This window comes from Pseudophryne corroboree, chromosome 2 (assembly GCF_028390025.1).
Source record: "Pseudophryne corroboree isolate aPseCor3 chromosome 2, aPseCor3.hap2, whole genome shotgun sequence".
Taxonomy (NCBI): Eukaryota; Metazoa; Chordata; class Amphibia; order Anura; family Myobatrachidae; genus Pseudophryne; species Pseudophryne corroboree.
Window position 1 is genome coordinate 132,612,503 of NC_086445.1, and position 25,782 is coordinate 132,638,284.

Genomic DNA, 25,782 nt, shown 5'->3' on the forward strand with positions numbered 1-25,782 from the left:
GATGGAGGAAATACAAACTCCACACAGTTAGGGTCATAGTGGGAATAGAACCCATGACCTCAGTGCTGTGAGGCAGTAATGCTAACCATTACACCGTCGTGCAATATTTGCGGCTTAATCCCCCAAAACACTAACAATATGTTATAACAACACTCAGGGGATGCTAAAAATATTTAACATCCCCTGAATATATTACGCAGCAGGTATCTTTAAAACGTGCTGCAATCCCTCTTTTCCCGCCTGCATCCACAACCCCCATAGGTTTCTATGAGGGATGCAGTGCTGCCAGATTTACCAGATGGCCCCCGCAGCTACCATCATCTGAAGATGGCGGTAGCCGGCTGTAGCCTACGGGCTACGATTGCAATCTTAGCTGGAACTCTCCACAGCAATGGCCGCTGCACATGCACTGACAGTGGGATCGTGCATATGCATGAGCCACAACAGCACACTGAGCACATTGCACAGAGCCCCTCTCCCTGTAGTTGCTCGGTCACACAACCAGGTTTGCATTATACTGTATGCCCAAGTGCATCTGGGATTGATTTTTTTATCTATGCAGAGGGAGCTGCAAGTGTAAGATCTGTCAAACTCTGAATAGGTAGATCACATCCACATACTATACTGGGTGTGGCTTATACCATACTTGACGATATTGCTGCCCCCTTTTCTGGGAGGGGGCAGCCTAGTCGGCGAACAGAGGGGAGGGGGTCGGGTAGTGAGGGGGCGTGTTTGGGGTGTGGCGGCATAAAAACGTCATTGTGTTCCGCCCCCCGCTATTCAGTGCTGAGGAAAAAGGCACTGGAGAGCGGGGGCGGAGCTACAATGACGCGATTCAGCACAGATCACGTCATCGGGTCCCCCTCGGATCGCCCACTGGTGCTCCGTTGTGGGCGGCCAAGGGGGTAGGGGGGGGCGGAGGCGCCACTCGATTTTCGGGAGCCTCGCGGCCATTCCGTGAGGGTAGGTATGTACATCTTATACACATTCTACAAACCAGATATGCTTAGCAGCAGTTTATGATCACCCCAACTGCTTCCCCCGCCCTCTCCCGCCCACCATGGGCCACAGGTGGGACAGGGGCTAGTCCCAGGAAAACGGGATTGTCCTGCCCAAAGGGACAGTTGGGAGGTATGAATGTGGCCCATGACTGTCACCATCATCAGCTCACAACTTGCACCAGGCGTCGAGTACCTAGAAGTCATTCCACTCCAAATAGGCAAATTTGCGTCTGTTTGGTGGCCATCTTGGGATGCATTTCACACTGACATGTCCTTACTGTAATTTAGACCTCCTCCAATCCCCCATCGCCATAGCAAAAGAAGTGAATTGTGAAGTGATGCACATGAGCACTTACAAATAGAACAAGTTACAGAGAACAAGTCACAACTTGCATTTCATACTTGCCTACCTGACCCTCTCCATGAGGGAGAAAATGCTCTGTTCCTGGACTTTCCTGGTAATGTATGATTGCCATCACCTGTGGTGAAACGCCTTTCTTATTAATTAACTAGCTCACCACAGGTGATGGCAATCATAAATTACCAGGAAAGTCCAGGAACAGAGCATTTTCTCCCTCATGGAGAGGGTCAGGTAGGCAAGTATGCATTTACTGTACAAAGCTGCACGATTTCATGTAACGTTAAGTGCTGGACATTGTTTCAGTGAGCACACAGCGCCACCTACCTGGATGAAACAGACACTACTAAATACACATACACAATATTAAACATATTTTGGTGCCAATTTATTAAACCCAGTTTTTACCAGAATTAATTTAAGTATCTGGGCTGTTTATGAAGAGAATAAAGCAGGAGATTAACAGAAATATTTAGCGCTGCAGACCGCAGCCCAATAATTCTTTAACAAGCAGCTAAGCTTTTCCTAGCTTGGCCCCTATAGCTAAAGACACATTCAGAGGGTACTGCTAAGGTAGCTGGATAGAAGTGGACATGTGCCCAGTGGTCTGTAGGTTCTGCAGGGCAAATGGGGAAAATGCTTTACGATATAGCCTCTTTTTGGATGGAATGTCCCCGGGAAGCAATAAATTCAAGCTAAACAATACAAAAAAATTTCCTGAGGAAAATCCCTAATAAATAGTTACTAATTCCTTTAACCTGGCTTTATGGAAATCCATGCTTGAGTCCAGATGGTTAAATCTAATTGACTGAGGTACTAAGCCTTGGATGGAGATAAAATCGCTGGAGAAAAAGTACCAGCCAATCGGCTCCTAACTGTCATTTTTCAAACACAGCCTGTGGCATGGCAGTTAGGAACCGATTGGCTGGTACTTTAGGGGTAATTCCAAGTTGATCGCAGCAGGAAATTTTTTAGCAGTTGGGCAAAACCATGTACACTGCAGGGGAGGCAGATATAACATGTGCAGAGAGAGTTAGATTTGGGTGGGGTGTGTTCAATCTGCAATCTAATTTGCAGTGTAAAAATAAAGCAGCCAGTATTTACCCTGCACAGAAACAAAATAACCCACCCAAATCTAACTCTCTGCAAATGTTATATCTGCCCCACCTGCAGTGCACATGGTTTTGCCCAACTGCTAAAAAATTGCCTGCTGCAATCAACTTGGAATTACCCCCTTTATCTCCAGCGACTTTATCTCCATCCAAGGCTTAGTACATGGCCCCCTAAGTCACCTGTCCTCAAGCATGGATATCCTTAAAACCTTGGGAAACTGGGTTATGGTGGAAGCCCTAGATGAGAAGAAACAAGTTGGGTTTTTGGGTTGTTTTTTTTTCAACCCCATGCTATAAATTTTAGACAATCTTCTGGGCCCCTAGGAATCTGATCATTTAATCATTTCTGAAACACTGAATGGGTGCTTACTGGTCAAACAGCGTTTTGTGATTGGGCTAAATGACGAAATCTCCTCACATGTGGCCAAATGAACAATTCACAATAGTGTAAACTGAAGAAAGTGTCTTTGTAAACAGAAGGTGGGGTGAAACTGAAAGACTGTTCCCCTTTGTGTATATCTATTTTAAGAAAGTGTCTGGTTTTCTGTGCCCATTACCTAGAGTAAGAGCGACACCTAGTGTCATATGTATACATTACAGGAATACGTCAATATCAAAGTTTTGTTATGGCAGATAATTCTATCTGTATTTCTGCATCACGCCTGCACTTACTTTTTATTCACTTATATTTTTTCCTTACTGAAGGGTAAGCTGAATCATATCTTGCCAGGAGTTGTAGCATTTTGCAGCGAGTGGACAATGCTGTGATAAAGCAAACTGGATCACCGCACAAACCAAAACAGGACCTTGGATTCTATGAGAATCATAGGCGTATCTATAAATGGGTGCAAGTTGTGCAATGCAAACAGGCCCACACTGCATACTCTGCACCCATAGAATTATTCTTACCCCTCTGGAGTCCCATGGTATCGGCCGGTGCTGTAGACATAAATCTCTGGTAAAATGGCCACTGCGGACATTTTCATAGTGATTTGCGCATGCGCAATAGAGATGTCCCCAGGAAAAGGCGCCATTTCCCCGGAGACCTGCATATGCGTAGTTCTATTTGCTGCCAGAGAGGAGGGGGCTCGAACGGAGTGTCCACACGGGCCATCTCCTCTCTTAAAACTGCCTTGATGAGAATTGCATCATTTTGGCCCAGTCCACTCCCTGTGGCAAATAGCAGCATTATGCCAGGAGGATGCAGGCCTAATAACATGAAGTACCAGGCCCTGCCCCTGTCAGCAACCTGCAGTAACTGTATCAAAAGTAAAACTGGATAAACATCTACAGATAAATTCTGCAGATCTAATAAATACTCTGACCCAACACTACAAGCACCTAAAGGCTATATAAGTATACAGCAACTCCACCCATAGGCGGATCCAGGGGGGGCACTTGGGCCGTTCCCCCCCCTGTCGTTTCTGACTTCTTCTTTTTTCAAAAGGAGAACAGCAGCAGCACTACTGCTATTTTCGTCAGTCAGATTTGATAAAAGAGCCGGCAGGCACTAGGACCCGCCGCTGCTCTAACAGCAAGTCCGTGTGGTAACCAATGGGGATGCTGAAGCTGCAGCTCCAGCCTCCCCCTGCTCACACTGCAACCTACCTCCCCCACTGCCAGCCAGCCAGAGTCCAGCCCAGGCGCTGGGTTCAAATGCCAGCATCGAGTAAGACTGTTACTTATGACAGCGCAGAAGGCTTGATTAGCCCTCACTGCACCGCACAGTTTCCCAGCACTTCCTCCTCCACTTCCTTTACCACCATGCTAGGTGCAGTCAAACTCAGCTCAGCTTTGAGAAGGCGGCCCATGTGATTGTGACAGGGCTGTCCTGCAGAAGTCTTATGCTGTTTGTAGGCTGCTTCTGCTAATCAAAGATGGGCACTTCGTGTCCTGCAGTCTGAGTCTCAATGCAGTGCTTAAAACAAGGTATGCTGCACCTGCCACCACCAACTAAAAACTATAATAATTATATTGTGCTAGGGTGCCTTCCAGGCTCCCATAACTTATGGAACAGATGATCAACATTCAAGGCCCAATCAGCCTTTTCATCAGGGTGAAACATTGGCAATAAACCAGGATGCGCTCCTACAGCCAATCATTACCTGATGGCGTATTCTGTGAGGCCACGCCCTCTTGCCTTAGGTGCATGTAAATATATCTATTACCGTTCCCCTTTCATGGTGCCCCCTCTTTCATTTTCTTCTGGATCTGCCCCTGACTCCACCCTACGCAGTGGCAAAAGCAGGATTTCTAGAGGGGGGTTTCCAAATGCAGTTCACAATCTCCCACTCTGTGGAACGTTGGAGCAATTGTGGGAGTCTGGGTTGAGCGGTAGAAGAACCTAGTAAAGACCCTGGACATTAATGTATACTGTATGGAATGCAGTATTAATATTTAACACTATAGATGGTCTATAGTATAGGCTGTATCACACATTTAAATAATATAAATAGGTGGTCAGGAAAAAGATTAAACATACCATAATAAATAAATATACACAAACATAATAGAACCAGTCCTGCACTTTTTAAGCACACATTCTCCCACCTCATGTTAAGGCTCCTGTATTTTCTTCCTGGTAGCTGCTCTCTTGTCCAGTGTACTGAGGATTCACACAGCAAACTTGGTAGAAGAAGATGCTACCACTGGGCATGTGCAGCAGCTCTGCTCTGTCCCTTAAACTGCATTATGTGGTGGTAGCTCTAGTTATCGTATTATATACTATTGCAATTGTTTTCATAATTTGAGCCACTTGCCAAGATGAGGGGGGTTTCCAGGCAACCGGAAACCCCCCCTGCATTTGCCTATGCTACGAATTCTGGGTTTGCTCCTGGCATGGCCCAAGCATTTAAACTCCACACAGATAGGGCAGTGCGTGGGAATTTAATTCATGACCCCAGTGCTTTGAGGCAGAGATGCTAACCACTGTGCCACAGCGTTAATCCAGATTGTGACGCTTTTCCAAAAGGAATACAAATGCCCCTCTGAAAATGTTTCCCTTACTGATTTTGCATTTGCAGTAGAGGTCTCTGATGCTTGGGACCCTTCATTAACACTTTATCATCTGTGTTTCAACTGATTATATGGAATTGTGACAGAGACAGGACCTACCCATTATTGCAGCATGATGTAGGCCAGTGATAGGTAACACGTGGCCTTCATGGACTTCTTCTACGGCCCCAGGGCCGGATTAATGGCCACATGGGCCTGGAGCTGAAAATGTTCATGGGCCTACTGTAAGATGCGGAAGAGCTGTGATCAGTGTGGGTGTAGGTGAGGCCAGAGCCACATGGGTACACATTGGGGGGAATTCAAATGTTTGAAAACTCGGTTGAGTGTCTGTTTTTTCCTGTCTATTAGATAGGAAAACACAGACACCCAACTAACTTTTCAAACAATTGAATATCCCCCATTGTGTACACCTTCTACACTATCATCTCCACTGTTTCCCTAAGTAAATAAAAATATAAAAATTGCTAGAAAAACAATTTTAAAACTTATGAGTTATGGTTGACTGTGTGGCCAGCTGGGTGGCTGGTCGTCATCATGCTGCCATTATGAAGGGCCTATTTTTATGTGGAGGCCTGGAGCTGAAGCGCCATCTGCCCGATTGTTATTCTGGCCCTGTACGGCCCCCAGATCCTTCCTGCTTTGTTGTCCTGCATGTTTGTGCCAGCTTGTAACCATTATTTATCTTACATTAAAATGCTGATATGTCGTCACTGATAGGTGTATCGTTCTTTAAATAAATGTATTGTTTTAACTTATTACTGAAATCATTTACTCTGATATGCAGGGGGACGCCCAGCACAGGGCTAGGCCGCCCCGCATGTCAAGCCCTACCCCCCCCCCACACACACACAGGTGCAAAAGCAACGCATGCAGCGATGCTTTGCAACTGGCGAGTAGCTCCCTGCCAGCGCAGCTCCTCGTCACACAGCCAACGCGGCCCGCCCCGCAATGGTCTGGTCACGCTTCCATTGTCCAGACTGCGCCCCGCCAACGGCGTTCTAACCCCGTTGGCATGCTCCATCCCGCCTGCCCCCTCATTGGCATGCCCCCTCCTGCTTTTAGCATCTCACTGGGCTCCTGGGATTCGCACGCACAGTGCGCCCGCTGTGGGAGCGCACTCCACAAAAAAATTGAGACTGTGATCGCTGCAGCGATCCAGTCTGAATTAGCCCCAAGGTTTTGTTTTATGCTAATATATATTACAGAATGGACAGGTCATTTTTCTAAACATTACTCCCAGATTATCCTTTTTATCATGTTAGATAAGCTCTAATACAGACTGTATCTAACTGTATCCACAAAGTAAGTCTGTTTTCTCTTCTGAAGGTAGGCGGCATACCTGTGTTTATTGGTGTTTCCATAATTGGTGCAATGTGTGTGGTGCACATGGGCTCCTGGGTCCAGGGGGGCCAACACCGCACACAATGCACCCATGGTTTAATACTTACCTTTCTGGAGTCCCGCACTGGGTGCTGCAGCCGCAGCAAAAATCACAGCCAAAATGGCTGCCGCACATGCGCAGTAGGTATTTAGTATCTGGAACATGGTGGGCGACATGTTTCCGGAGACCTGCGCATGCACAGAAGACTCCGGCACACTGCTGTAGCCAACTGCGCTATGGAGAGGAGGGGGCCCACCCGGAAGCTGCACACTGGCCCCCCATCTCTGTTAAAATGTCCCTGCCTGTGTTGGTTATACAAACATAGAAACAAAGAATTTGACAGCAGATTAGAACCACTTGGCCCATCTAGCCTGCTCATGTACACTTACAAACTAGGGTTAAAAAAAAATGTTTTTGGTTTGGGAGCCAAATAACCTACCAGTATAATTTTGGATTGTGGGAGGAAACCGGAGTACCCATGCAAACATGGGGAGAATATATAAACTCCACACAATTAGGGTCATGGTGGGAATCAAACCAATGACATCAGTGTTGTGGGGCAGTAATGTCAAGCATTACACCGTCTCTGTACGGCCCACACCATTCGTACAAGCCAACCCTTACTATGTGTCCTTGTCACCTATTTACACCATGATATTTAAACCTTATGATATCATGCAGATGAGGTGGTAGTAGGGTCAGGCACATATGGGATGATTCCGAGGTAGATGCATTTACAGTAGCAACTGTTTCATTATCACAGTCACTATTGTTTCTTTATGTTAAAGCTGCGGCCATTGGTTGTCCTATTGAGATGCCCCCTGTACGCACCGCAAATCCGCTAATTTGTGCACAAAGATGTACCATCAAATGGACATCACCATCGGACTTTAGTGCAACTCTATGGTAGCTAAGAATGACCGTCGGAATATGGCCGCCCAAGAAAGCCTATTGAAATTGTATAGATCTCCACACATTTCTTATTGGTGCGTCTGATGTTCTACCTCTGTCAGCCTCAGAATCAGGCCCTAAAGGGCCTATATGATTGTTCACAGAAAGAAAATGTCTTTGTACATTAAAAAAACAGGTATGTTATACTAAAGAGCGTATCATACAAACCAAATTATCATGAAGTTCTCATAAGTCCTTTAACTGTAAGGACAATTCAATCTTTCTCCTCCTGACATTAAAGGATGAACCCAAAAAAGACTTGGAGGAAAAGCAGGGACATGATCTTACCAGACATTGGCAGGGATTCAATAAACTCGTAAACACAGACTTCCATCTCGTGAACACTTGAAAATGGCTGCTTGGACCAGATTGCTGCTGTTATAAGCAGACATTTCTCTATGATGTTCCCGAAAGTGTCCTGGAATTGCTCATAATTCATGGAGTTTATAGTCTGTACATCCATTTTGCTGACAGCAGACAGAGGGACTGAGGACGTATGACTGCAAAACCTCCAGCCAAGTGTAGTCAGGTTTAAATGTTTAGTTAATGTTTATCATTAACTGGTTACTGATCCGTGAGGTCACTGACTTTTCCAGAATTTCACATCATAGCAGACAATACATAAATATTTCCAAAAAATCTGGCTTTTCTAGAATTTCCACTATGTGTCATTGCAAACAATACATAACACAGCCCAAGGATATTTGAACAAATTTATGGTATTTTGCAGTTGCTGAATTCAAAAATGAAAGTAGTTTTTTTAATTGATTCTATGGGGTGAATTTATTAAGGTGGGAGTTTTTTTATAGAACTGGTGATGTTACCCATAGCAACCAATCAGATTCTATCTATTATCTTCTAGAAGCAGAAACATAAATGTTACGTAGAATCTGATTGGTTGCTATGGTCAACATCAACAGTTCTAAAAAAACTCCCACCTTAGTAAATTTATACCCTAGTTCCTCAGATAATGGATACCCTCAATTAATACGAAACTTTGCCATAATGCATGCATATGGGAATTTAACGGAACATTCTGCAAGGTGAGACACACAAATATTCTAGGTGTTCGATCTGCAATCTTTCTAGAATATTCCCCCTCAGTATATACGTGATCGGCCATTGACAATTGGCAGTTGTGAGGTTCCTGTTGTTTTTGTGTTTTTCTTGTTTCTTAAGAATTAGAGCCAATCTAGCAAAACCGATGTCCAAAATCACTCTAATGTGATTGCCAATAATGATTGTTGCTCAGTCATTTCCCAAAAACCCAGCATGAATATTAAAAGGCTGTTTTCATTTTAAATGACATACTCCCATACCTCTTAAGTATCCCAATTCCAGCGGGACGGTCCTGCTATTCAGACATTGTTCCACTGTCCCACCCACAGGCCACCAAGGACGTGCAGTCGGGGTAGGCAGAAGCGGCAGAGCCTCCCCTGGCATACTCCTTGTCAAACTCCTGAGATTGTATATAAAAACTATTAGAATAAAACAAAGAAGGTATTTATAACATAAACATCTTCTTTGTTTACTGTAATCCTTTTTATAGCTAACACTCACTAGCTTTGTGGAGATCCCTGGAGCTGCAGGGATATGAGAGATGATGCAGAAACAGCTCTGCTTCGGTACTACAGCCAGACACTGCTTTGCAGAGCTGGGGGCGGGGCCACACCACGGGTACAGAAGGGAGCTAATAGAGGCATGTCTCTGAGTGTGGGGGCGGGACTTGTTCACTGATGAACACTTGGATGTGACCAGGAAGTGCACTGTAGTCAGAGCTCAGTCAGCAGCAGCAAGACAAGACACAGGGATGCATGTAGGAGACTCCATGGACACTGTAGCTTAGTGTAGTGAGGGGAGAGTTACAGTGAGTAGGGGGTGAGATAGGCTCCCAGCATTCAGACCCATTTGCAAAGTAGCGAGTGATCCCTGAATATGGCATCTAAACAGTGCAGGGAGTTGAGCCGGGGCTGCCCAGCTGCTTGGCGAGTGCTGGGCACACCTACAAAATGCTCAAAAAAGGGTTGTGCCGCAAGACCATGCCCACCCAGCTGAGGCCACACACCCTTCAACCTAGGGTTACACCCACTTTCAGCTCGTGCACCTATGGCACATGAGGGTCCCAATCTTTGGGAACCAAAAGTTGGGCGGTATGTACTCCCACATACTCTAATGTACCTTATATTATTTAAGAGAGAAGTAAGCAGCATCACAATCATTTCTGGAGGCGGTCCTGAAAATTGAGGACAAAAATCTTCAATATTTCCAAACAGTTACGAAATATATGAAAGGTGAGTAATAACTTGTGTGCAAGTGCACTCCGCAGAAGATCACAATGTATGGATCATATTCAGCAAGGAGTGCTTATTAGTAAATGGGATCATGCATTTCAAATATTTATTACAGAAGTTTCTAGCAATGTCTGGTTTATATTGTTGCCATTATTCATATTAAATATTGTATTGTATTGGTGTAATAAATCTGTGCCTTTAAATCTTTGTGACATCTTACCTGTGATAATAACACATCCAGGGTATGGGTCGTTGGGCCAACTCAACTTAGGTCGACAGTCACTAGGTCGACCATGGAAGGTCGACGAGCATTAGGTCGACATGGTCATTAAGTCGACATGTACTAGGTCGACAGGTCAAAAGGTCGACATGGGTTTTGGACTTTTTTTGGTGTCGTTTTCTTCGTAAAGTGACGGGGAACCCCAATTAGTGCACCGTGTTCGCTCGCCATGCTTCGGGCTAGGTGCTTCGCTCCGCTACCGCCGCGCTCGGCACAGGTTACCGTTCCCAATTGTAATCCACGTGGATCGTCAAATATGAAAAAGTCCAAAAAACTGAAAAAAATTAGAAAAACTCATGTCGACCTTTTGACCTAGTACATGTCGACCTAATGCATGTCGACCTTCAGTGGTCGACCTAAACTGTGTCGACCTAACGACCGTATTCCCACATCCATCGCTGAATTTTCTAAAATTAAATGTTATTTTACTTTATATATTTTGAAAGCATCTCAGAATCACCCCTATAAACATACCTACATAGCAGCAACATAACAAGGTGGCACTGCTCTCTGTGCTAGCTCCACCTCTTACACCCAAGACATCATTACATCACGCCTAGGGTGCAGGACCACTGACACTGCTGCCGCCTTTGGCAATTAGCGCTATTGGCTGCAGGATGCTGTTCCGTTCACCCTGCAACCCACATGTAGGTGCTGTGGGGCAGCGGCGGCGCCGCCCACTGGGCTCTGTGTGGCTGCACCACTTGCACACCCCAAGTTACGGCCCTGCTACATAGCGTAAGACATATCTACAGGTAAATGTCAAATGTGTTTTTAATGTTATTATTCCTGTTTATTAAATGAGATACCTACGTGACCCCCTGAATAATACCCTAGGCAGGTAACCCCAGTTAATATAAAAATTCTTAAAACATATGTGATATTTCATATGGGTCTGACGATCTCTCTGTAAATATTTCTCACAATTGGGCTGAATCTGACTTGCTCGTAAAGTGGCTGTGGAAGCTTGATTTACTACTTTGTATGTATGTATGTATGTGAGATTACGTTCAGCTAATGCAGGGGTCTGTATGTCTGTAAGTACAAACTTGCCATTCTACCCATTAATGTTACACCAGCCGCCGCAACTGCAATCATTAGTATAGGCATTGCACCAGCCACATGCTAAGTGCAACAGATCCATCACAAACAGGCTTCCCTTCCCTGTATGTGCAACTCAGAATTGCACAGAGCTTCAGATACACCCCACGACACTCCCGCACATCAGGGCGATTCCATGCAATCACATTGTCACCGCCCAGTTTCATCGAATGATCCAGCTAAGTTTCATCCAACTCAAAATAGGGCAGACACACTCAAAAATGTATAACTTCACATATGCATACGCATAACGATTCCAGCGAGACAGTCCCACTATTCAGACAATGTCCCACTGTCCTTCCCGCGGGCAGCAGTGTCCCGTGGGTGGGGGGCAGTTGGGGGAGGCTTTGATCAGCCGCTGCTCTGCAAAGCAGCGAGTGATATCTGAATAGATGCAGTGCGCACGCGCACAGCATATATTCAGTGCGGGCAGTGAGCTGGAGGCTGCCCAGCTGTTCGGTGGAGTGATGGGCACGCCTCCAAAACGATGGAAAACGGGTTCTCGGCATGCGGTCATGCCCACTTGACAGTGGCCACGCCCCTCCAACTCGATGTTTGAGTCCATGCAAAGAGATCTGCCCGCCTTTTATTTCTTTATTTATTTACAGGAATATTTGAGGAATTCTTCATAAAGATTTACACACACAAATTGCAGACAATCATGAAAAAGAATAAAATATTTACTGACCAATGCCGCTCTGATTCTGAATAAAACAAATTGTGATGATATAACTTTATTTGCACTTAACAATTTTGCAAAACACTCAACAAAAAAGTAAAATGACTTCACATTCACATTTTTTTTTATATATTTAGCTTTATTTTATAAATGATACATTAATGCCACAGAAAAATCAGTGTCTGGCTGCTTGCATAAAACAAAGTGAAACACCACGTTTACTCAAGCCAAGAAGAGTAATTTAATGCCAGACGGCATACTTCATATACTGTATACAGGTTGTAGTAGGTTTTTTGCAAACTGCATTTTAGCAATTCTGTTCTATTGCAGCTCTTGGATCTCACCCTGCGGAGCAGCACTTATTTATTTATTAGCAGTTTCTTATGTAGCACAGCATATTCCGTTGCGCTTTACAATTAGAACAACAGTAATAGAACAAAACTAGGTAAAAACAGACAGACATAGAGGTAGGAAGGCCCTGCTCGCAAGCTTACAATCTATAGGACTTGCCGAGATAATAACACATTACATACTCACTACAGTTAAAGTGGACCCATCTGCTACACATAGTTCAGGCAGCCATTTTGTTGGCTAAACCAAAATTCATCTGCAATCAAAAACGGCTAATGATAAAACTAAAGTATGAGGCATACAGCTCCAAGTGAATTTATTGACTGAATATTAATTCAGACAACAAAATGTCCGCCCACATTGCACAGCGTCTATTCCCGGGAGTCAGAGGGACTAGGGGTATGCCAGCAGTTCACAGAGCGCTGGCCATGTCCGCATACTGACAAAAAACAGGATCACGAGCCACTCCCGAGAAACCACGCCCCTTCCCATAAGCCACTCCCCATATTCCATATGTCACACGCCCGTTTCGGCTTCACCTCGCCATGGAGTCCCTCCTTGTCATCTGCAAATGTTGGGAGGCATGGGATCATGTAGGAGGATGCGCTACTTTAAACGTCATAATTGTGTAGTTTACATTTTCATATCAGCACCTACCACAGAATATCCGTACCTTACCACAGACTCAGGCTGGTAGAAAGTTGACCGCAACAGGAGAGTAATTGGGCACAACATTTACATATTTCTGCCTTTATACAGAACAAATGCACATGTCCCATTCGTTATAAAGCATCTATTAAACTACAAAAGAGTCTAATAAAGCAAACTCCTCTGTTTTGTGTGCAAAATGAAAAAAAATAAACATGGGCACAAATGAATTATAGGCATATATGGGTGCAGGGAGTGCAGTGCATATGAGCCCCTTGGTCCAGGGGATCCCTGCACCATACACTCCACACACAGAGTATACTTACCTTGTGCCAGCACGCGGTCCCTCCTCAAGCAGAGCTGACTTAACAGCAGTGTAGGCCCCTGGGCACAGCAATGCACTGGGCCTCCTGCCCACCCATCAGCGGCAGCTTTGATGTCCCACGGGCAGCAGGGGGGGTTCTATCTTTCGCTCAGCATGTAGGAACTGAAGAAATAATTTCTGCTAATTACTCCTTTACTGCACAGATGGGGCAGGAAGGAGAACACTAAATTCCCAGGATTTTCACGTGGATATGCATATTTGTCCCAGGTGGACGTGTCAGAATATCTCAATGTGGTTATCTGGGCATGTAAGAGTCATTTCACTTAGGATATGCGCCATGCCATGTAAACGGTCTCACAATGCATCAGCCCCCCCCCCCAACCACCGCAGACCACCTGGTGTGCTTAGGATGAGCAATCAGAACTCCATTTGAAACAGCTGTTATATTAAACTCCTGGGGGGGGAATGCAGGGCCAGATTAACAGTGGGGCAGATGGAGCTCCAGCTCCAGGCCTCCACATAAAAATAGGCCCATCATCATTACAGTATGATCAATAACCACCAGCTGTCCATATGGTCAGCTATAAATCATAACTATTAAGATTGCATTTCTATTTTTCTTACAAAATTATGCATGTTTTTATATTTTTACATATTTAGGGAGACATTGGAGCTGATAATGTAGGGGATGTACACGCCCACATGGCTCTGGCCACACCCACACAGCACTGATCATAGCTCCCCTGTTTCTTACAATAGACCCTTGAATATTTTCAGCTCCAGGCCCATGTGGCTCTTAATCCGGCCCTGGGGGAATGTAACAGGGTGTGAGAATCAGAAAGTGAGAGATTATTTGAGAGTTCTTCTGTTTTTTTTAAAATAGCAATAATTTAAATGGCAAAACCAGGTTGATTTTGCCAAGTAAATTATTATTACTTTAAAAAAATCAGGAGTACTCTCACAAAGGGGGTCTATTCATGAAGCCATACTGTGCCTCCCAACTGTCCCAATTTTTGCGGCTTGCGCACAGTGTCATTTCACGAGTGACTGAGGGAGAGGGGGCAGGCCAGCAGTTCACAGAGCGCTGGGCATGCCCCCTCAGTGACGGACAAGGGAGGCGTGGCTTATGACTGCGACATCACTGTGAAGACACACACCCTTTTTCAAGGCTGCAACCCCTTTTTTAGGAGCACGCGGCTCCGCCACGCAGGAGTCCCACTTCTCTAAGGTTCAAAGTTGGGAGGTATACATGAAGCAGTGAAAAGATTTGAGAAGTGAGCCAGTGTAGAAGTTGCCCATGGCAACCAATCAGTGTTGAGGTAACGTTTATAAAGTGCATTCTATAAAATTATACGCAGCAGCTGGTTGTTTGCCATGAGCAACTTCTTCACTGGTTCACTTTTCCACACTGCTTCATGAATAGGCCCCAAAATCTCTCACTTCCTGATTCTTACACCCTATTACATTCCCCCTTTGTTAAAATAAAGACCTTCAGCATGTAAAAAAACCACAAACCTTTGTGATGCTGTGAAAAATCAGAAATATACTCATGAGTGGTGTCTCTACACATATTGCTGCTCATTTTCATGTGTTGTTTTGGATATCTGAGCAGACATACTGTATAATTGTGGAGAGATGCTTTTGCACAAGGAATGTCCTATTCACTTATTTTTACTATTACTATTGTCATTATTATTATTTTAAAAAAAATCTGATGTATTATGAAAGGGCGTTTTAATACAGGAGCAGTGGTGTAACAATGGGTGTGCATGGGGGCGACCACTCTCCTAGCTGAAAATCCTAACCGCCGCAGGCATACACATCATGGACGTATTGTACTGTATTTATTAACATTACTAGTTATCAGCACGTCAAAATGACAAAACAACAAAACAGTAATGTCAGAGCCGGCGGCCGTGCGTGCCTGAACGGAGCAATACTTGAATTGCTCTGTTGGGGAACATCTACTGACTGCCAAAGTGCAAAACACTTGAATTCCCCCCATAGATGTGAGGAGCAGCATTAGCCTATTAATAGGATGACACTACTGGTCAGAGGTTGTAAGAGCGCCACTACTGCAGAGGACCGTAGAAGGTGCCGAGCTCCAGAGTGGAAGCAAACAGGACTGAAGGAGCACAAGAGGATGTCATGCTTGAGGTAAGATAAAACACGTGTGTGCATAACATATGCGCCTGTTTATGTGGGGGGGGGGGAGGGGGGGCAAGTGTTGGTGTTCAGAACAAGGTAACAATACAAAAAATGCATATGGGGCAGGACCGTATGGAACAGATAGGAGTGTGGGGGGAACGAAAAAAACATAGAAATGGGGGTATACTACAGGACATACAGATGGGATCCATTTAATTTGCCGGCTGTCAGGATCCCAGCGGTCAGGATACAGACGCCGGAATCCCAACAGCCAGCAATGTCGCCAGCTGAAATACCGGCACTACATGACTATTCCCATTCGTGGGTGTCCAGGACACCCGTAGAGTGGGAATAGATCCTGCGGCGAGTGCAGCGAGCCATTGAGGCCGCAAGGAGACTCTTTGTCCCCCCTCCCCTCTGCCGGCATACTGTCGGCCGGGATGCCGCTGTGTGTATGCTGACAGCCGGCATCCTGGCCACCGGTAAATCATACTGAATCTATACAGATGAGGGGAAGGGCACAATACAGGACATATGGATGTTTTTGATCTTACGTGTTATAGAACATATGAGATTAAAAAAAAGGTGAGAGGGAACAACACAAGCTATAGATGGAAGGAAGCCCAATACAGATAGGGGCACATAATTGTATATACAGGCAGGACTAGGGTGGCTAATCCCATAATCAGGATCGGTGGGATCCCGAGATTTAGGCAAAAAATAGGCAGGGATTCAATCCCGGGATTGGAAGCTTCAATCCCGGAGATTGCGGGATCAGGCGGCCCTTTAATGCCACGCAGTGTTGAGCGTCCTCAAGAAACTCAACGCTGCCCGGCTCCCTCCTCCCCCGGCGCTGTGTGACCTCTGACTGTGAGGACACGCTGCGCAGTCACTCGCCACTGAGGCCGCTGGTAAAGAAGCCGTCACCCGCTACCTCCTCCCGGCTCCCACTGCAGTCACCGAGGTTGACGGAAGTTTCACTCCCACACGCCCCAGCAGTTTGGTGAGATGATTTATGTGCGAGCCGGCCTGATACCCGGAATTGAAAAAATCGCCCGGGACTGACCTTCCTAGACATGACCACCGGGAGGGGGACAGGGGACTTTTTAATAGCAGACAGCAGTAGCAACCTCTGCATGTGTGGGTGGATGGGTGGGGCAATTATACTATTCGTTGCGCCACAAATGTTTTTTCCCCTCCAGCGATTAGGCCACATCCCCAAAATATTACCCAGGCCTGGCAGAGCTCTCTACAGCACTGTATACAGATGAGGGGGGCACAAAACAGCACATACAGATGTGAAGAAATATGTGTGGGGGTCTGACAGGCCTTATAGGGGGCACATGGGAACCATCTTGGACTGGGGAGCTTCTTTTCCATGTTTGCTCCCCCTGATGTCAACAGCTGTCTATGCACTGCACAAGAGGGACCCCGAGTGTAATTTCCATGGGCCCATCCCCATGGAATAAAACGCTGAAGACTGTCACCGTTTAGGACATAATACAATCTCCTATATATTTGCCTTAATCTGTGACTCTGTGCTCGTAACGCTGGGCGGAGTCACAGAGCTGGGCGGAGTCAACTGCATCTGCTGCAGGGAGCAACCCCATACCCAGCGCCAGCAGCAGTCAGGTGCAAGACCCTACCTTACAGTATAGGAGGTGAGGCTGGCCACTAGCTGCCGGCTGCTGTGCCTGTCCCCCCCCCCCCATCACCCCAAATCACCTGTGACAGCGGGCTGTGTGCTGTGCAGAGCGGGGCCCGAAAAGGGGGCGGAGATATGGCGTAACTAGGGGGTGGAGCTACACGGAAGAGGGGCGGAGCTACACGGGACCAGACGCTGAACAGTGGTGGAATCAGCATTGCAGTGACGGCCAGCCAGACTTGTAAGTGGAGGGTGAGAGAGAAATGTGTGTGTGTGTGTGTGTGTGTGTGTGTGTGTGTATATAGTGGGTGTGTGTGTGTAGTGGTGTGTGTGTTTGTATATATGTGTGAATTGTGTGTGTGTGAGGTATGTCTGTGTGTGCGCACTTTATGGACGCCACTGCTGGGGGGGCCATTACATGCAAGGACGCTACTAATATAGGGGTGGCATTACGTATAAGGACGCTACTACTATAGGGGGGGCATTACGTATAAGGACGCTACTACTATAGGGGGGGCATTACGTATAAGGACGCTACTACTATAGGGGGGGCATTACGTATAAGGACGCTACTACTATAGGGGGGGCATTACGTATAAGGACGCTACTACTATAGGGGGCATTACGTATAAGGACGCTACTACTATAGGGGGGGCATTACGTATAAGGACGCTACTACTATAGGGGGGGCATTACGTATAAGGACGCTACTACTATAGGGGGGGCATTACGTATAAGGACGCTACTACTATAGGGGGGGCATTACGTATAAGGACGCTACTACTATAGGGGGGGCATTACGTATAAGGACGCTACTACTATAGGGGGGGCATTACGTATAAGTCCGCTACTACTATAGGGGGGCATTACGTATAAGGACGCTACTACTATAGGGGGGCATTACGTATAAGGACGCTACTACTATGGGGGGCATTACGTATAAGGACGCTACTACTATAGGGGGGCATTACGTATAAGGACGCTACTACTATGGGGGGGCATTACGTATAAGGACGCTACTACTCTAGGGGGGGCATTACGTATAAGGACGCTACTACTATAGGGGGACATTACGTATAAGGAGGCTACTAATACTGGGGGGCATTACATATAAGGACGCTACTACTGGGGGGGGCATTATGTATAAGGACTCTATTACTTCTGGGGGGCATTATGTATAAGGACGGTGCTACTACTACTGGGGGGGCATTATGTATAAGGACGGTACTACTACTGGGGGCACATTATGTATAAGGATGCTACTACTACAGGGGTGGCATTACGTATAAGGACGCTACTATTACTGTTGGGGGGCATTACATATAACTGCTACTACTACTGGGGGGCATTACGTATAAGGACGCTACTACTACGGGTGGGGCATTACGTATAAGGATGCTACTATTACTGTTGTGGGGCATTACATATAACTGCTACTACTACTGGGGGGGCATTATTTATAAGGACACTACTACTATTGGGGGGGCATTATGTATTAGGACGCTACTACTACTGGGGGGGCATTATGTATAAGGATGCTACTACTACTGGGGGGGCATTATGTATAAGGATGCTACTACTACTGGGGGGGCATTATGTATAAGGACGCTACTAATACTGTTGGGGAGCATTACATATAACTGCTACTACTACTGGGGGGGCATTATGTATAAGGACACTACTACTATTGGGGGGCATTACGTATATGGATGCTACTACTACGGGTGGGGCATTACGTATAAGGACGCTACTACTACGGGTGGGGCATTACGTATAAAATGAATAAGATTGTGCTACATTGTGGCGTAATTTTAAATGGGGGTACTATTGTGTGGCCATGCCCCTTAGTTGTGAGACCACACCACTTTTCCCGATGCACAACAAAGGAATATGGGAGGGCGCAAAATTCATAGTTTGCAGGGGGGCGCCGAACACCCTAGCACCGGCCCTGGCCACCAGTAGCAAAAGTACACCACGGCCACTGACACTATCTGCAGGGAGGGGAACAGCGCTGATATGGAGGGTACTTGCAGGCAGCGAGTCGCCGCCCGCAGCTCCTCTCCCACCTACACACCATACCTGCCGCCTGACACCCACACCCCAGGGAGAGGGCGCTAGCTCAGGCACCGCTAGATCAGCATCTGCAGCATACAGACAAGGGCTGCCATGCTCAGCGGCAAGCGGTGCGGAGCATGTGCAGCGGGACAGCGCCAGGACGGGACACGCACTAATCAACATTGCTGCTGGGCCGGAGCTCCCTCCGTCTGCAGCCTAAGGACGCGCGCCGCACCTCTCCAGGGAAACACCATGCCTGCCCGCCCACAGGGCTCCGGACGCTCACCTATGCTCCGCGATCACAGCAGCTGACGCTGCCATGCAGGATGGAGGAATGACGCCCGTCAGACGGGGCGGACAGTGTGCGGCGGAACGGGGCCAGGAGGGAATGCTGACCACGACCCATTGCTGCTGGGTCTGAGCTCCCTCCCTCTGCAGTCACCATCTCACAGCAGCAGCCTGGAGGTTAGTGGCCACCACGACCCGCACATCCTTACCTCACACATACCTCACACATACCTCACATATACCTCACCAGAGGCGTAACTAGGGTAGGGCGAGTGGGGCACGTGCCCTGGGCGCCCTGGCAGGCCCAGGAGAGGGGGTCGCCGCCGGCGTCCAGGGCATCATGCCCCACTCGCCCCGTTAACCCTAAATGTGAGGGGAGGAGAGAGCGCAGCGTCTCTCCCTCCCCTCGCCGCCGCTGGGAGCACTAGCAGCGCTGCCGTGTCCGGTCTCCGGCGCTAGCCAATCAGGGCTTGCGGACCGGCTCCTGATTGGCTGCCGGTCCGCGAGCTCTGATTGGCTAGCGAACCGGCGCCAGACAGCCGCCGGCGTCCAGAGACCTGGAGCAGCAAGGGGAAGGAGAGGCGCTGCGCTGCATTTTCAGTGGCCACACCCCTTCTGGAGCATAGCCACACCCCTTCTGGTGTGTGGCCACGCCCATTTTTTCGCAGCGCCCCTGGACCCCTCCCCATCCCCCGCACCTGCCCCTCCACCACCCGTGGCACCCCCACCCACTGCGCCTTCGGACCCCTACCCCACCCGCAGTGTCTTCCAAACCCCTCCCCCATCTGTAGCAGCCCCTCCCCCATCTGCCACACCCCGCATCTGGCTCTCCCCCGCCCGCTGCACCTTTGGATCCCCTACCCCACCCACGCAGCAGGCCCTTCCCAATCCGCATCGCCTACACCATTCGCAACAGCACCGCACCCGCCACTCCCCCACCCATGTTACCCCCGCATCCACCCCTCCCCCACCCACCGCGCCCCCTGGACACCTCCCCCATCCACTGCACACCCGCACCCACCCCTTCCCCATCTGCAGCGCCTTCGGAACCCCTCCTCCATCCGCAACAGCCCTGCAGCTGCCATCCCCCACTTGCGACACCCCTGCTCCTACCCCACTCACAGCGCCTTCATACCCCCTCCCCCATCCGCGGTCCCCACTCCCCAAACCCCTTCCTGTTGCAAGGGACTACGCCCCCTTCACCATCGGACGCCCTATCATTGTGCAATATTCAAACACTAACAAAACTAGGAATGCAGGTAATACTCCATATATTGAACCCCAGAAAGGCGTGCAGGGGTTAAGGGGGCGTAGCCCCTTCCGACGGTGTGAAGAGCGCCCGTAGGGCGCGATGAAGCACCTAGTACAATATGTCAGTCACACAAGTTGGTGGTACGTGTTCATAGACTTAACAGCAGCATCTACATTGAACTCACACATTTGCAGACAATAACAAATATGCACTACTACCTGGTACAAACATTTAGCTAAGGCGCCCCCTGCCCCTAGCCGTAGCCCTGGAGGCTGCTCCAACCAGCCATTTTTACTAAGGGTCTCTCTGTTCCTCTGACGGCACTCACCCAAAGCAAGGGAGGGGTGTGAGGACTGTTCTTCAGCCACCATTAACCAATTTGCAGTATATGCAGAACTGCAGTCAGGTGTTCTGCATATATCTGTAAGTAGGGCACCTTATTAATACCTTTTATGGAAGTGGTAGTACAGTTATATATATTTAAAAAAAAAATATTATTATTATTATCAACTTTATTTTTATTTTGTATTTAACTGTATGTAGCAAAAAGCCAATACTTACAATTTACAGATAGTGACAACAAAAATATATATATATATATAATATTATGTCCTTATTAACACATGAATCTCAGGAGAAATACAAATGTTCAAAAAGTTGCTACCATTAATATTGATAGTACGTAATATTAATTTATATTTTAGCTGACACACATACGCTACAATGACGCACTGGTAATGTGCAGTCAAATAGACCCAGCATTGTAGTGGGGCCTCAAAATTACAGTTCTGTCTTATGTGCTCTGGAAAATGCAGTCAATATTCCCAGTGGTGGTTTATGGAGTCATCTGTCTGCAGGTAGACTGGTCACACACCTGGATGTCTGGTAATAAGGCACCAAATACGACTCCCTTCAAACATATCTTATGCAGTGTCCATTAGGAAGGAGCATCTGATGCCTTCACCTAAATTAAAATGGAAACCTATTAAAAAAATAATATAAACCTAACCGTTGCCATAAAAGAAGTTAAAGCAAACACCATAGCAACACTGGACACTGACATTTATTTAGCTTTTGTTACTTTAGTTGGTTAAGAAGATAATTTGCTTATGTGATTGGTACTCTCTAAATACTATCTACTCTGGTAGATTCATACACAATATTGCCATGCTTTATTGTTTAAGCTCTTTGTCTGGTTTCTGGAGGTGGCCATAGCTGAAGGGTGGGGGAGGAGCGATATGTCAAGGTGGAATTTATTTTCTTCCCCTCATGTTGTGTCCGGGCAAGCAAGGCAAACTCCATCTGCAGATAGGCTGTTCTAAGTAAAACCCACCCGTATCCATTTATAATAATCCAAATAAAGGGCCTCATTCTGAGTTGAGTTGACGTACCATGAGAACACCCAGCATCGGGTAGGTCTAAGTTCCAATACTAACGATGACCATTGCTCTAGTGCATGGAACGTGGTGCAGTGCGGTGCGCATGCCTTAGGATGTGTATTTAGTCGCGCTGACATTCCATTTTAATTATCAACTCATATTCCAAATGTGGCTGCTTGCAGTTCTGCATGTGACTCAGAATCAGGCCCCAAAAAGCCTACAAGCACCCTCAGACTGGGTACACAGCCAACCGGAAGATATTGTGTGCGAACCATTGCACTGTAAAGAGGGACGGAACTAGATGTCATTTCATCGTTCATTACATTGGCCAATCTTGCATGGTCCAGGCCTGTTGTTCTAGTGTGTACACAGCCTTAATTTGAATTTGAATCAATGTGCACTAAAAAGTCAGGGACTGAACCTTCTGCTGGTGTTTCAGAGAAATATGATCTTGCCACCTGCATGGTGAGAGTATACAGTCCTGTAACTATACTTGCCAACTCTCTCCCTGAAGGGTATGGATTAAAAGATTGACAGTGTCTAGATAGATAGTCAATAGGGTGACACCAGATGCTCAACAGTCAATAGGTCGACAGGGTCAAAGGTCAACAGTTACATGGTCGACGCGTACTTAGGTCAACATGGTCATCAGGGCCAAAAGGTTGACATGTAAATGGTCGACACATGGTTTTTGTGTTCTTTTAACCCTAACCCTCTCCCTAGTGCCTAACCCTAACCGTCCCCTTCCACAGCCTAACCCAAACTCTCCCCCATGTGCCTAACCCTAACCCTGTCCTTAACCCTAACAATCATGAAAAACCATGTATTAACCTTACTTTATATTGATCATTTGCATGCCGACATTTTGACCCTGTCAACCTAAGTCCATGTCAACCAGTTGACTGATGATATTTTGACCCTATTGACTCTCGTCAACCATCCGGTGTCGACGTATTGACTATCTATTTACTGATACCCTCCCTGAAAGTCAGGGAAATTCCCTGAAATAGCAGCAATCTCCCTGACTCCCTGAAGAATCCAGCAATCTCCCTGATCGCATCTTACCACCATTATGTAGCAGTTATAAACTTGGAGAAAAATAGATCAGAGATGCAGTATAAACATTCAGATGGGATCATTTCCCTGCATTGGTTGTAAGGCACAGTCATCCCTATGGCCACATGCATTTTCAAATAAGGTTATCCACGGCCACTTGGACTGTATGTATGTATGTATATATATCATACCTCCCAACATGACCCTCTCCAGGAGGGACACAATGCTCTGCTTCTGGACTTCTCTCTTAACATATGATTGCCGGCACCTGTGTTGGACAGGTAAATGGATAAGAAAGGTGTTTCACCACAGGTGATGGCAATCATAAATTAAGAGGGAAGTCCAGGAGCAGAGCATTGTGTCCCTCCTGGAGAGGGTCATGTTGGGAGGTATGATATATATATATATATATATATATATATATACATACACACACATACAATGCCAGTCAAAAGTTTGGACACACTTTCTCGTTCAATGGTTTTTATTTATTTTAAATATTTTCTACTTTGTAAATTAATACTGAAGACATCAAAACTATGAAAGAACACACATGGAATTATGTTGTAAACAAAAAAGTGTTAAACAAATCAAAATATGTTTTGTATTTTAGATTCCTCAAAGTAGCCCCCTTTTGCTGTGATGACAGTTTTGCACACTCTTGGCATTCTCTCAATCAGCTTCATGAGGTAGTCTCCTGGAATGGTTTTGAATTAACAGGTGTGCCTTGTCAAGAGTTAATCTGTGGAATTACTTGCCTTCTTAATGTGTTTGAGACGATCAGTTGTGTTGTGCAGAGGTAGGGTTAGTACACAGTGGGCATCCCTATTTGACTACTGTTGTAATCCATATTATATAGAAAAAAGAAAATACGTGCCTAGGTGCCTTTATAACAATGATGAATGATAATATGAAGGTGTTGAGCATAAAACACACTTTTTTATTAAACAAAATATTTACAGCAATAGATGCCGATCCCAAATAAAACAGCAACAAGTATTTAACAAATGGTGCTGATCCCAAATAGAAACAAATCTCTCACCCTCTGAAGGATTTGCTTTTTCTAAAAAAGCTGTTGCCCACCGCAAATCCTTCAGAGGGTGAGAGATTTGTTTCTATTTGGGATCAGCACCATTTGTTAAATACTTTTTGCTGTTTTATTTGGGATCGGCATTTATTGCTGTGAATATTTTGTTTAATAAAAAGTGTGTTTTATGCTTAACACCTTCATATCATCATTCATCATTGTTATAAAGGCGCCTGGGCACGTATTTGCTTTTTTCTATTTGGTATCGCTCTTAGGGATGTGGTGTTCCCTTATTTATACGTGACAGCTGCCCTTCGAACATTCATTGCGCACTCCAGAGTATTTATTGTTCTTTGAAATATAGGCCCTCATTCCGAGTTGATCGGTCGCAAGGCGAATTTAGCAGAGTTACACACGCTAAGCCTACGCCTACTGGGAGTGTATCTTAGCTTCTTAAAATTGCGACCGATGTAATCGCAATATTGCGATTACAAACTACTTTGCAGTTTCTGAGTAACTTCAACCTTACTCTGCCTGTGCGATCAGTTCAGTGCTTGTCGTTCCTGGTTTGACGTCACAAACACACCCAGCGTTCGCTCAGACACTCCCCCGTTTCTCCAGCCACTCCTGCGTTTTTTCCGGAAACGGTAGCGTTTTCAACCACACGCCCATAAAACGCCGTGTTTCCGCCCAGTAACACCCATTTCCTGTCAATCACATTACGATCGCCGGAGCGATGAAAAAGCCGTGAGTAAAAATACTATCTTCATTGTTAAATTACTTGGCGCAGTCGCAGTGCGAATATTGCGCATGCGTACTAAGCGGATTTTCTTTGCGATGCGATGAAAAATACCGAGCGAACGACTCGGAATGAGGGCCATATTTCTGGTAATCCATATTATGGCACGAACCACTCAACTCAGCAAAGAGAAACGACAGTCCATCATTACTTTAAGACATGAAGGTCAGTCGATACGGAAAATTTCAAGAACTTTGAATGTATTCTCAAGTGCAGTTGCAAAAACCATCAAACACTATATTGAAACTGGCTCTCATGAGGACTGCCCCAGGAAAGGAAGACCAAAAGTAACCTCTGCTGTAGAGGATAAATTCATTAGCGTTACCAGCCTCAGAAACCGCTACTTAACAGCACCTCAGATTAGAGCCCACATAAATTCTTCACAGAGTTCAAGTAGCAGACAAATCTCAACATCAACTGTCCAGAGGAGACTGCGTGAATCAGGCCTTCATGGTCGAATTGCTGCGAAGAAGCCACTACTGAGGATGAACAACAAGAAGAAGAGAATTGTTTGGGCCAAGAAACACAAGGAATGGACATTAGACCAGTGGAAATCTGTACTTTGGTCTGATGAGTCCAAATTTTAGATTTTTGTTTCCAACTGCCGAGTCTTTGTGAGACGCAGAGAAGTTGAGCGGAT

The 25,782-nt window shown here is 46.3% G+C and overlaps 2 protein-coding genes and 1 long non-coding RNA gene across 6 annotated transcripts in view; 1 reads left to right on the forward strand and 2 right to left on the reverse strand.

The window, feature by feature from the left end:
• Positions 1-8,326, reverse strand: part of URAD (ureidoimidazoline (2-oxo-4-hydroxy-4-carboxy-5-) decarboxylase) — a 109,585-nt gene extending 101,259 nt beyond the window's left edge. Inside the window, exon 1 of the mRNA XM_063951729.1 lies at positions 8,107-8,326. Within this exon, the coding sequence (XP_063807799.1) occupies positions 8,107-8,281 (175 nt within the window). The 5' untranslated portion in view covers positions 8,282-8,326. The remainder of the gene's footprint in view (positions 1-8,106) is intronic.
• The window catches only part of LOC135003315 (uncharacterized), a 57,506-nt gene that overhangs the window by 3,077 nt on the left and 28,647 nt on the right, over positions 1-25,782 (forward strand). The gene's annotated exons all lie outside the window — the stretch shown is intronic.
• The window catches only part of FLT3 (fms related receptor tyrosine kinase 3), a 238,801-nt gene continuing 234,471 nt past the window's right edge, over positions 21,453-25,782 (reverse strand). For 2 of the 4 annotated variants that reach the window (XM_063951722.1, XM_063951724.1), the window contains one exon: positions 21,454-21,845. In XM_063951722.1, the coding sequence (XP_063807792.1) occupies positions 21,819-21,845 (27 nt within the window). In that variant the 3' untranslated portion in view covers positions 21,454-21,818. Of the gene's footprint in view, positions 21,846-25,782 lie in introns of all 4 variants that reach the window. The other 2 variants (XM_063951725.1, XM_063951720.1) reach the window with 2 other exon arrangements.